Below are 13452 nucleotides of genomic sequence, written 5' to 3'. Positions count from 1 at the left end.
GTCCAACTCCGATGAAGTAGAAGATCGTAGCGAGAACAGCAGCAGCAAATAGCAAAGCAAGAAGCGTCAGCAGCCCTTTCAGGCAAAGGGATTTCCCTGTTATCGTAGTCGTTTTCCGTAGCAAAGGTTCGTTAGAGGTGTCCGAGTCGTCGTCAGCGTCGGTAGAGCTGTCCGAATCCGATGTTGAGTCCAGCCAACCCTGGTCTGTAGGCTTGCGCCTCATGCCGATAGCATCCATTCTGGCCAGATTAGTGATTCTCTGGGATCCGGTGCATCAGGCTTTGTGCAAATTTTTCTTAAAGCCTTGATACGGCCTTGGTTAGCAGGGTCCCTCGCAACGCGTCTGGTGGCTCTTCTGTGTTGCAAGGCTGTAAATATAGGAGAGGGGTAGGGTAAGTCGGGCTCCAACCCCCTCCACACCCACTTCCAGTGGAACACCCTCCAATAGTGCGGCCGAGGAAACGGGCCTTGGGCGGTGCCGTTTTTCAACGCCTGGTCATACCAAGATTCGTGATTGTACCCTATTGGGGCGGGTACTGAGATGTAGGTGTACAAAGGTTGCCCATGTAAAGTTAGTCTGGTGCGGTACCCCCAGGTTGACGGGGTAGAAATCCTCTGGTGTGGCGGATTGGGGTAGACCCTGTCTATTTCCAATTTCAATGGAAGCCTGGTGTTATTAAATATATAACATTCTGGATTCATTTCCCTCTTTACTATAGTTTTTGCCATACTTAGTGATGTGGTCCAAATAATCATGTCATTAAGTGAAATCTCACAATACAGTCCTTGCAGTGGTTCGAGGTAATGGGGACCCCACCTTATCCGCAGTTCGATCCCCTGTACCCTGTGATACACTGTATTAAAAGTCCATGGTAGAGATCTTGGGCTCATAGGTGAAATTGATGCATAATGGACCGTGTTACTGGATCCTCGTCCTTGCCAAGCAGGCGGTGCGGTGGGGATGAATAAATGTGGCTTCGTTGGAGGGGGTGACGTGTACTCTTCACTTTCCCCCACCTGTTTGGTGTTTTGAAAATCAGTGGGTCGAAGATATATGAGGTACTTGAGAAAATATGCTTCGGTGAGCGGATTGGAAGGAGTGAAATCTTCTCTTGGCATATCCAGGAGAATAGAGGTAGTAGGGAGTCTCAGGAACGGACCTTTATCTGATAGTCCCGACGAGACTCCAGCTCCTACTTTGAACATTTTAGTTACAAAAACCTTTGTACCTGTCCGTCTTGTGGGTTTTGACTGACGTTGGGACTTGACGACTCGTTTTCCCCCTTCCGGTTTATCCGTTAGTCTTGGTTCTTCTTCCTCCATGAAAATGCTGAAGCGAGCTTCTGCCAGGCGTGGGTCTTGGGTTTCTTCTTAGGAGGCTCCGGTTCGGTGTAGGACACGGTGGCGTAATTCTGCTCGTCTGGCACCACTTTGATGGCTGCTCCGACGGAGTAGATTCCTTTAAAGGGGACGGTGATCATGCGCACTGACAGCTGAATCTGGCAGGAGGTGCTAGGATCGGAGGGCGTACCCGCTCTGTGGGCCACGCCTCCCGGGTGTTGCAATACTCCATCCCGAAACTGGGACTCCGCTGTTATCCAGTACAGGCAAGACTTTTCCTTAGGTCTTACCGCATTGCTGCCCCACCCGTCCACCTCAGTGGTGTAGTAATACATATCTGAGCAGCGTACCCCATCTTCCCTTGGCACGTCCGGTAAATCCACCACAGGAATTGTGCAGTCATTGATGACTTCCAAAATCAAATGTGCCCATGTGGTCAGCTCCCAGGGGCCTGTCCAACCTCCATTAACAGCTTGGTCCCTGATGTCATCTGGGAGTGCACTTAGCCCCTCAGCTGATGGTTGGTACGCGTGAGGACGATGTACCCGGAAGATCACAGGGGAGTGGCTGGTGTTCAATGGTGGAAATGACAGGGATGTTCCGGCAGCTTCATACGGCCAGGCAGCATGAACAGAATCCCACAGGACATCATGGGGCCCTTCTTCCCTCCTCCACACCCATGGATCCGCTTCTTCTGGGGTGTTTGGGGGAGCTGAAGGTCCTGGTAATATTATTGGTATGGGGCTCCCGTGATTTGGTTGTACTTGTCCATATGTTCTGTAATATCGCAGCGAGCTGTAAAACCTCGTCACCTGCCATCCCTCAGCCTGACCTGTCAAAGTCAGTTCTCCTCTCCCCAGCTGGTCTTCGCAAGTAGAACAGTGGTGGAGATCGTCCCCATCCCAGACGCAATAACAGCTTTTTGGTTCTTCATTCTGCCAGCTCCATTGGGTCTCCAACTGAAGTCGGGGCAGGTAACCTACCCGGCAGTTCCCACAGATGGTGTTGTTCAAAACCGTAACCGGAGAGACGCGGAGATGTTGTAGTATCTCTGCGGTGGCTCCTTGTTGCCTGGGTTTCTCACGGCCCGGTCCCTCCCAGGTGATGGGGAGTGGGTTGTTTACTAAACAAACCGGACAGCGACTTTTAGCTCTTGCCCATATCAGCATCTCTCGCTCCTCCGACAGGACTCCCTTTTTAGCCCAATCCAATTTCTTCAGGGCTCGTCCTGCCCAAATCCCTGAAGGTGTTCTTCTAATTATAACCACCCCTTTCACGGTGGCCAGTCCGATATAGGGTGGAATGGTACATGATTCACTGGCCATTTCACCGGCTTCTGTTTCACTTTAGTCAGGAACTGGCTTGAGCTGCTCAACTCCTTGAATCCCTTTTCTTTTCAGCAATACTGTGTTCCTATCCAGTACTTGCTTGACGATGTCAGTGGTCTCAAACTTGGGTTTTACTGCTGCATTTACAGGTTGCTCTCTTGGTTTGACCCACACGCGCTGTCCCTCTCGGAATGGCACTCTGGGCGTCGGCTTCTCCTTTTTGTCGTTGGAGCTCCGCCCCACTTCCTTCGTGGTGAACGGCCGTTGGTTGAGCTCCATTGCAGGGGCGGGCCTCTCGGCTCTGCTTCTGTCGTTCAGGGCCTGCCCTATTTCCACCGCCTGTGTGCTCCAACTGTTGGTGTTAGCATTTTTAGCTATCCAGCTTTTCACTAACCCTATGGCTCGTTCTACCACTCCGTTAGCTTGTGGGGTATAGGGTGGAGAGTAAACTCGCATTACTCCAAACTTTTGGCACCATTGGTCAACCTGTGAATTACGGAAATGAGTCCCATTATCCGTGCGCAGCTCTTTCGGAATTCCCAGGGCACTGCATACTTGTTCCAGCATGCCGACAACACTGTTGCCGTTTGCTTTCCTGGCTGCTTTTGTAGTTACAAACCCCGACATAGAATCCACCAGCACTAAGAGGTACTTCTCACCTCTTCTTCCTGTTATCCCCATGGGGCCTGCAACATCCATGCAGACTGAACCCCAGGGGACCGTGCTTTTGATGGATAACCCCTCCATCCGCTGCCCTCGGCGACCTGCGTTGTATTGTCCACATACTTCACAGTCCCTTAGCACGCGTTGGACTTGTTTCACTGAGATCCAAAGATCCTGCTCCTCCAGCTCCTTACGGGTAGGTCGTACGCCTGCATGTCCAAGGGCCTCATGCACGCTCCGCACGACCTCAACCACGTACTCTTCTGGGACCTCCCGTCCTCTGGGAGTGCTGTCCCACTTCTCGGTACCGACAAAGACGATCTTTCTTTGCTGGACATAACAGTCCACTTCATCATTCCCACGCCAATGAGCTCCCTCATGCGTGTGTGCTTTTTGATGCTCAACATCTATTTCCAGTTGTAGTTTTAGCTCAGCAATCTTTTTCCACAAGTCTCTGTGTGCCACTGGCTTGCCCTTCGCTGTCTCGAAACCATTTTCTTCCCAAATGGCCAAGTCTTCTCTAAGGGCTTGAGCGCAGTAGTAACTGTCGGTTACTAACCTGGCATTCTTGATGTTCCTTTTCACCAGCTCCAGCAATCCTTCCAGTACGGCCGTTACTTCTCCGGCTTGAGCACTACCGGGAGCTTTTCCTTTCTGACGGCATTTTTCCTCGCCGTCTTGCTTCAGAATAAATCCCCAGTATGCCGACTGGTCGGACCCCTTTCTGGATCCATCGGTGTAGATTGTCCATTCCGGTTGTTTTGGCTTCTCAGATGTCTCTGGCGGTTTCTTCTTACTGGTGGGTTGTGCTGGCCCAATCTCAAGCTCCGGGTCCAGCAGGATGTCTTCCCATCTTCCCCACCGTGTGTTAGTTGCTTTAGTACTTTCCACGGTACCTTTTCTTAGATACTTATGAACTTGGCTCTGTGTGATGACTTTAACTGGTTGTCCTTGTGCTAGATCCTTCAGCACACCCCAGTAACGAGCTAACACCGCTAGCTCTTTCTCCTCCTGCGGATATTTCCTCTCAACAGAAGTCAGGGTGTAACTCCACAGGGTAACCAAGCCTCCATTTTCATTACTCACTTTGATCATGGCATCGTCATTCTCACAGCTGATTTCTGCCACCAGTCTTTCTGACAAACTTCTTGGCTCCAGTCTCACAGCTGCTTGAATGGCTTTTCTCAAGTCTTCCAGGTTCTGTTGATTCGCTGCTGTCCAAACCCAGGGTCTTTTTCCGTCCTTTTCGTCCTCCTCACTCTTTCTCAGGCATTTGTACAAAGGCTTGGCATACTTCTGATAATTGGGTACGTGGTCCCGGACGTAGTTGCATAGTCCTAATATTTTCTGTAAGTCATTCTCTGACTGAGGTGGTTGAATGTTCGTCAGCTTTTCTCTGTATCCATCTGAGAGTCCCAAGTCCGACGTGACTTGGAAACCCAGATAATTCACTTGGAACTGTCCAAATTGACATTTCTTGAGGTTTAGCTTCAAGCCTGCCTTGGTGAGGTTTTCTACCACTTTTTGTAGTCTTTGTAGGTGTTCTTCTTCTGTGTCATCAGCAATAAAGACATCATCAATGTACACAGTTGCACCTACGTCCCCCAGTACTTCCATCACTGCTGACTGGAACACGTTTGGGGAGTTCTTGTATCCCTGGGGTAACCTTTGCCACACATAGCTCTTGCCTTTGTGGGTGAACGCAGTTTTACCTTGCGATTGTCTGGCGAGGCGTAGAGAGAAAAATCCATTGGCTAGGTCGATGCATGACTTGAACTTCTTGACTCGAAGAGTTTTCAGCGCTCCTTGGGGATTGATTAGACTGGCTCGGTTTGCTATTGTTCTCCGATTCAGGGCCTTGAAGTTGATAACTGGTCTCCAACCCCCTCCAGCCGATTCAGGTTTCTTCACCGCCTGGATGGGCCTGTTGGTGATCGGGTTGAGCTCCTCTCTGATGATTTCCAGGGCGCTCAGCTCCTTCACTATCTTGTCCATCTCCTCGACTGCTCCCGGATTCAGCGGGTACTGCCGAACAGGTGGATGAACCCCACCTTCGATGTGATGAACAAACTTTGGACCCAAATCCCCACAATCGTTCTTGAACCGTGCCACTTGCGCTGTAACGATGATCTCACGCAGCTTCTCTTTCCCAGCCGGGGAGAAGTCACTCTCTGCGATCTTCTGTTCTGTCACCGTCGGTATGTCAATCGGTTTGTACCAGTCCTGCTGCCCGGATCCGGTTTGGGTCGGGCCGACTTTCACCAACCTTGCTTTCAAGCTCGTCAGCCTTCGCTCTAGTCGGCGATGTGTGCCTTTCTTTTTACTGAGTTCATCTAAGTCTTTTACTGTGAGTAGATTGTAAGGACCTTTTACCCACACTACTCCTTTCCATGTCCCGTATGGCATTTCTTCTATTTTTCCATTAGCAAACTGAACCTTCAGGTGTCCTGCTGTTTCTAGGTCTTTGCGGGTCATAGACACCTCCGCTCCGGTGTCCACCAGGTAGGGTACTCCCTCCACTTTGGCGTAGATTTCGTCCCCTTCCCAGTAGGCATTTTCTAAAATAACCCGCGACCTGGACGCCATTACTTTGGTGACCCTCCGGCCCCGGCTTTACGGGACTCACGGAGGGCCGTCCTTTGTTCTGGGCTCAATTTCCTATATTCCTCATCCGTCAGGAACTGACCTTTCCCTGGCTGATTTTGTGAAGCCGGCGGGTTGGTCGGTCTTCCTTTTGGTCCTGGTGGTTTCTGCTGGAACGGCCGGTTTTGGAAATTGGATGGTGGTGCTCCCTGTTGAAACGGCCGGCCCTGGAAGTTGGATGGCTGTGTGCCTTGCGGGAACGGCCTGTTCTGGAAGTTGGATGGCTGTCTGATGTTGACCCTTCCAGGTGGCTTGGCTGGTTGGCTAGCCTCCTTCTTCCTTTTGTCCTCGTAGTACTGCTGCTCCAGGTCGAATCCCTGCACTGCCACATCCATCTGGGCCACGGTTGTGCTTCTCACTGGTAGTTTCACAAACACAATCTCTCCTCTTCGTCCCTTTGTCACCTCACGCAGTACCTTCACATACCTCGCGGGACAAACGGTTTGCTTTAGTGTGTGCCAAAGCGGTTCCAACCGGCTTCCTTTGTCCAGCCGTCCTCTAGCCCTCTTCACCTGGGACTCTTCGTCGTCCATGTCCTCCAACACTAATCTCTCATAGTTGCTCTGTGCTGACTCTGTTCCAACCATCGGGTCCGCAGTCACGCTGGTCAGCCACAACTTTTTGGCCCCTTCGTGGTTGGTGGTAGATAGCACAGTTGGCCAGACATCTTTCAAATACTCCTCATTATTTTCGTCTGCGTTTTTACTCCGAATCACCAGCCTTAGATTCTTTAGTTCTGCGTATGCATCTTGTCCGGTAGTAGTGGCCTGTGGCTGGGCTGACCCTCCTTGTGGTCCCCGCGGGATCTGTGGTCCTGGCTCTGAAGACGTTGCCTGCGGCTCCTCTTCATCAGCTGACACCTCGTCCAGCTTCTGTCGAGTCTCCCTGGAGTACTTGTAGGCCGCTTTCTTCAGTCGTCGCAGCATCACATCATACATAATTCCCATGTATGCGTTCCTGAAGTTGGTGGTCAGGGAATAGTGTGCTGTCAGGGTAGAGCAGGATGGTGTCATCAGGATGTTAGCCCACTCCCCGACTGTCGCTTCTACCTCGAGCAGCACCTTGTCTCCCAGCCTGCTGGCCCATCCTGCTGGAATCTGGTACTCTGTCTGACCGACCTCTGGTACATACGTACGCCGTCCGTCTTTAGCCTGTACGGGGCCCCAGGTCACGTCTCTCGCCAGTCTCTCAGAAGAACCCTCGATGTCAAAGGTTTCTATTTCTTTCTTCTTTCCTCGGTGCTGTCCTGTTCGGAGTGTCTTATGCCCTGTCGGTGGTTGCTTTGGGTCGGAGAAGATGCTGCCGTGATCACTCTCTTCCTCTTCTTCTTCAGAATGTTCGATCTCCTGTTGCTCTTCTCCTTCCTCCGAGTCGCTGATGTCCTCATACTGTTGTTGTCGAAGAGGTTCCCTCCTGGGGGAGTTCAGCGGTTGAATCCTGGCTGGTTTCATCGGTCCTACTTCTCTCTGCACCGTCGGCTGCTCATCCTTGACTCTGTCCGCGTTGGGTTGCCTCAGTTCACTGCTGCTTCCTTCGAATGAGAATTCTTTGACATATCTTGCGGCTTGTGACTCTGGCCCGACTGGTGCTTCCCTTAACTTTATCCTGATTGGCTCCATAACCTTGGCCTTGCCGGTCTGGGTGGTGTTTGAAACTCCACTCTGGGGTATTTTTAAGGGATATTTCTTAATCTCCTTTGCTGGGTGGCTGATGCGGCATTGTTCCTCCATTTCAGTTGCCATTCGCACACCTTGCTCCGTACGGAGTCGATGCATACGGGGGTCTACCACCACCACCACCTCTTTGAACACAAAGAAATGACTGTTGGTCTTGGCTATGTTCACCACTCCGTTCTCTGTGACCGCCCTGGCGGTGTCCCCTGGCAAATCTGCCGATCTTAGTCCCTGCACGCTCACCATCACCCTTCTCATGCTTTCGTTGCTGGCGGTCACCAGGCCCCTTTCGAGTCCATGCCACATCTTCTTCCGATACTCCTCCAAACTCTCTCCTTTCTTGTAAACATCAATTGGGACCAGGATTACGGCACCATAAGGAAGACTGTAGCCCTTCATCATCACTACGTCTCCTCTAGTTTTTTCACCACAGGAAGCCTCCAACACCTTTGCATCCTTTTTGTAATATTTCCCAGCCTGGTTTTTAAGGCTGCGTCGGAACTTTCGATTGTGGATCTTGTATTTGTCATTGGTGAACACAATCAGTCCGTCACCTTCAAGTTCCCATATTCCTCCAATAAACTGATAAATTATGAGCCCGGATTGCAGCCTTATGCTGATGGTTTCTGATGGTATTTTGGCCAGCTCTCGGGCCATCCTCCATACATCCGATTTCTGGGTCTTTTTCTTGGGGCGGCCGGGGTCCCACAGCTCCTCCTCCGATTCCTCCTCGTCCTCGTCAGAACTGCTGCCCGCTGGAGTCTCCGTAGGTGGCGGTGGCTGCCTTCTCTCCGTGCTGTGGACTCGGGGATGAAACCCGACCCCCCGATCCCGTTGAGGGGACCAGTCCCTGGCTGCTTGTTCCAACTGCTCCTTGGTGAAGCCGTCGATGAGCGATCCCTCATGATTTTCCTCTCCTGACTGTTCAGAGGGGATTTCGTCGTTTCGCGATGATCCCGGTAGAGCTGGGATGTTGTCGTCGTCGTCCGTCAGGTCTATCAGGTCCTGCGGAGCTTGCTTCGGCTGATTTGTCGGTGTTGTGGCTCTGCTGGGCAGTTGAGAGGGGGCCTCAGCCACCTCCGATTCCGCTTTGTCTGGGGCCTGCTCTTTTCCTCGGGTCTCTTTGAAGGCCGAAAGTCTCTGCAGAACCTCGGCATATTCTTTGTATTTGCGCACCCCACTGGCGAGAGGGTTCACCAGGATCCCTTCGATGCCCGCTGCCAATGTAGCTGTCTTCACTAGGCTGTCATATTTCTCGGAGGGGCTGTAGACCATCCGCAGCTCACCAATCGTCCATCCTTCAAGGAGTTCAGCGAACCATTCCAGCCATTCTCTGATCTCCGATTTCTTGGTTACCTTTACCGGGCATTTAACGACTCCCAGTCGGTGACCATGTTTAAGCTGTGTGCAAAAGTATATCCGAGTCTGCACCAGGTACTTCATTAAGTTCCGTGCCATGTCCTCTTTGATGGTGTAGTGAGATTCAAAGAAAACCCTCCTAATTACCTCAATCCAGGAATCCAATCCATCACCGAGTAATATCAACGATACAGGCAATTGTGATAATGTGGATTGGGAAAGATGGGATTGATGACTCTCTCCATCCCGGCTGATGTTGCTTGCCTCTTGTCCCTTTGCTGGCTCTTGCAGGGGATCCAGCTCCCCCCTTTCTTCTTCATTCATAGTTGTCTTTGTCTTCGAGTTGCCTATCCCCCAAAGCCTCTCTTTGCGCTCTTGAGTAGGGATGGGTCCAGGCTGTGTTGGCTACTGGCTTCACTGTCTGGATATTATCACTTATCCTCAGTAGAAGCTTTCCCTCACCTGCATGCTATACAGTTACTGCAAGGGTTGTGACCGACGGCCTTATCAGTCACCGTTAACTCTATTCCCTCAGAGTTAACCATCCAAGTGAGCTATTCAGAATCACACTTCTGTTTTTACTGACTTGGTTTATTAGGACCCGCCTACTTGGCTCCGCCCCACGTTGGGCGCCATGTCCGTTATCCTGCAATAGCCCCGCCCACTTCATCATAACCCTCCGGGACTGACTACTGACCAGTTCTCTGTCTAACAGGTCCGGAAAATCTCTAAGACCTGGGTATTACCCTAAAAGAGATCTATAAGAGATAATCTATTTAAACTGGTGTCGAAAGCGATTCGTCTAGCTCTAACTACCTCCAATCCAGAAGTTACGACCCTTTTCAGTTAAGAAACAGTCAGCTGAGTAGCCCTCACAGCTGCGTAATTCCAATAACCACTCCTGTTAACGGTAGCTCGCTTTCTAAAATATAACTTGCTCTTGGAACCGGCTAGATTAAATTTAGTGACTTGGATGTAAGTCCCTGGGTCATTATTTTACTCTCGCCAAAGGAAATTATGAAGCCTCCTTATCACTAGAACCATGTACCTTAGTTTTACCTTTATTAAAAGAACTGAAAAATGATTAAATGACTCAATTAATTCCAATGTCCACCAACCTCATTAGAATTTTAGAGTAAGAATTTATTAAGCAAGCTTAAGCAGGGATATGTGACATACAAATCAATAATCAATTGTATATAAGTCAAGAGCAGTGTAGTAAGATCAACATGTACAATCATACCCTCCTGTCTCTTTCCCTAACCTATGTCGCAGATTCTGAGATAGCTTTTTAGGAAGCGAGTTCAACTCATACCCAGTTGGTGGTGGATCTTTGGCAACAGGAACGTCCGAAAACCTTGGTCTGAGTCTTTATCCTTTGTGTGAAAAAATCCTCTTTAGAATGGAAGCAAAGTAGAGAGGGTTCAATTGCTTTTGAAAACCCAACTCTTTTATCCCTCCGGGACCTTTGTCCTTTCTCCAAGTCTGTTGCAATGTTTGGGTTGAGGTAAGACCGACGATCGAATCAGAAACCCGGGTTGGACGATTGGAACTTGTCTCCCTTTGGCGGCACGAAGCTTCAGCTTTTCCCGTGGCTTCAGGGTGTGGTCTGCTGTTGTTTCCTTGATCTGCTTCTTCGTGTTAGCTCTACTTCGGTGCCGCAGACAAAGAACAAGAACTTCTCCTTTTCCGTCTGCTTATATACAGTTCTCTGCCATATATGTGTATGGGGAGTGTTAGTTTACGTGGTTTCGGCCCCTCCTGTCTGCTGGCTGGGATGGAAAGTACCGTCCTTTCCTCAGCGTTGTTCTTAGCCAACCATACCGCCCCACCCATCCTGTGCATCTGGCCATCTGTTCAGAACTGCTTGCGACAGCAGGAACTCACAAGTTCCCCTTCTGCTTTTTCCCTTTTTCTTTTTAACATTAAAACCTATGTGCTTTCCTCTGATTAACTTTTAAACACAGTCAAATATTAAAAACTATGTGCTGATTTCCATTAAGCATTAATCATAAGCATTAATCACCTCTTTCACTTATTATAAATCATCAAACCTTAATCATTTCATTGTTGTCATGTTATTACAGATCATGATTCGTACACTTCAGAATCATTCAGTGAATCATTCAGTGATTACTTACATACAGTCATTTTACCTATTGTATTCATCCATGTTCAACTTAATCCTTATCAAAACACTCAATCATTATAAATCAAAACACAAGATTGCTTTATTTCCTTCAGGCTTTCATGCACCTTTTTCTGTGTGTACCTGGATAGATCTCAAACCTCATACCAGTTTTCTTGACAATGTGTTTGTTTTGTTTTAGAGGATGAGCAGAAAATGACCGAACAGTAAGTTTTGACAACTTACAACTTTAATAAGCCAGTTGTCACAAACTACAAACAACTCTGAACTCTTTTCTAGAAAGACTAAACCACATGTCGGGGTTGAAACTAGAATATGATGCTTGCATCACAAAATAAAATCACTGAATAGTTATTGTTGCCTGGACTTCAAAACAAACTATAAAACAGATTGAGTGCAAGAAAGTGCAATGCTCAAATATACTTTTACAAAGCAAAGCGAGTAAAACAATATTTATACAAATATCCCCAGCATTTACAAGTCCATATAAGTACAAGTGGAATATATCAAAACTCAAACTTTTTCTTTGGTTTTAAAGTTCTTGGTAAGCGAGGGATAATGATGTTTCTGCTCCATCTCCGCTATCAGGTTTAAAAAAGCCTGGCAGTTTAGGCATTTTGTTTGTCGCCTCTTTGGCGCGATGCTCTTTTTCTTTTCTCTTCCTTCTTTTCTGTGCTCCGCTGTCATATTTTCTGTTGTCCGCCATTGTAAAATAATATTCCCGTGACGCTCCTCCTCCCCGATGCGTAAGATGCGTCAAAAGTGGACCAATAACAAGCAAGCATTCAAGATGGACGTTTGCCAGAACAAATTGGAACATTTTTCATCGGTGCTGTCAAAATCATCGTAGTCATTGATTAAATTCTGACACTATCCATTCACAAGAATATAAAACATCCTTCGGGGCCCCCGAAATGCCGGGGCCCCGGGCTGCAGCCCGGTAAGCCCCTGCTAAAATCCGGCCCAGGGTAAAAGAAAAGAGGCACTAGCTCTGCGGGCTATGTAAAATAAAATATTTTATAACGCAATAAACACGAGAAAGTACTGTATGTTTTGTCAATGTGTGTGTACTATGTTGTGTCAAAAATCGATTTGTAATTATACTGCACTCTCCTAAATCTCCTAAATCCCCATACCTACTTATTGATGCATAAAATACAAAAAAAAAAAAAAAAAAACTAGGGAGAAAACTAAATGGTAAACCCTGACGGTATCTGCTTTGGGAAAATTTTCCCACCCTTGAAGCTTTTCATTTTCCAAACCAAACCAAAGTGTTGCCTAGATGTCAAGTGGAAGATAAATGCTGCACAATATTAACATTCTTCTTACGAATAAAAATCTAAAAAGTGTGACGTGCATTTTTATTGTGCCCCTCCACACTCTGGCACCCCTAAATAAAACTGAGTGCAACCAGTCAGATTTAGAAGTCTAATTAGTAGGTAGAGCCCACATGTGTGCGATTTAATGTCAGCACAGATAAAGCTGGATAACTCCTAGTTGTGTGTGTGGTGTTATTATATTACCTGTGGTGAACATGGTATCCTGCTGCATTGATGGTCCAGCCCGGCTCTTCGGGATCGGGGATCTTCGCCGTCATGGCGATCAGATGCTGAACATCCCTCCACGTCATCAACGGACTAATGCAAGGAGACATAGCAAGAGGAAAACATTAAACATGTTGGTTTCTCTAAACCAGAATTGTGCAAAGGGAAACACTTCAACTCCGTGTGATTCCGTGAAGGGTAGTTTTACAGGGAACTGCAAACAGGTTTCTGTGGATGGATGCTGAAGGACCGCTTTACAGGACTTAAAGCACAATTCATCAGGCTCACCCACAGAGCTCATACTGCATCACCGCAAAGGTTTATTGACACATAAGCTGCTGCGAAGAGACACTACCGCACCTTTAAAAGCAGGTCCTCCATACATAAAAAAAGGCCCTCTTTACGTTAAGCCTACATTTACGATAATGGTGTCACTAAAAGCTGTGAATCCAACAAAAAAAAAAGAAAAAAGCCAAATTTGATTCTTAACAAGAGTCCAGAGAGCCAAATGCAGCAAAAGTCCTCTTTTTAATCCCAGGCAGGGGAATTCTAATAGAGCCGACTCAAGTGTCATGTCAAGCAATATACTAATGGAATCCAATTAAGACCTTTAAACTGTGCAGAGAGCTGGAGGATATTAGCTCAGTTTTCTATAACAAAAGACCAAAGGGTCGTCAACGAGGTTTTTTTTTTTTCTTTCTCCAGCGTATAAAAAGCATAAAAGAAATTGGGTTTTCTCTCCTTTATCCACT

General features: G+C 48.2%; 1 protein-coding gene across 2 annotated transcripts in view; it reads right to left on the bottom strand.

The window, feature by feature from the left end:
- Positions 1-13452, bottom strand: part of LOC114144237 (furin-like protease kpc-1) — a 230091-nt gene that overhangs the window by 81516 nt on the left and 135123 nt on the right. For both annotated transcript variants that reach the window (XR_003595448.1, XM_028016836.1), the window contains exon 13: positions 12680-12793. Coding sequence is in view for 1 of the 2 variants with exons in the window: in XM_028016836.1 (XP_027872637.1) it covers positions 12680-12793 (114 nt within the window). In the remaining variant the exon portion in view is untranslated. The remainder of the gene's footprint in view (positions 1-12679; positions 12794-13452) is intronic.

Source organism: Xiphophorus couchianus, chromosome 5, assembly GCF_001444195.1.
Source record: "Xiphophorus couchianus chromosome 5, X_couchianus-1.0, whole genome shotgun sequence".
In the NCBI taxonomy this organism is placed as follows: domain Eukaryota; kingdom Metazoa; phylum Chordata; class Actinopteri; order Cyprinodontiformes; family Poeciliidae; genus Xiphophorus; species Xiphophorus couchianus.
This window is presented reverse-complemented; position numbering and strand designations above follow the sequence as displayed.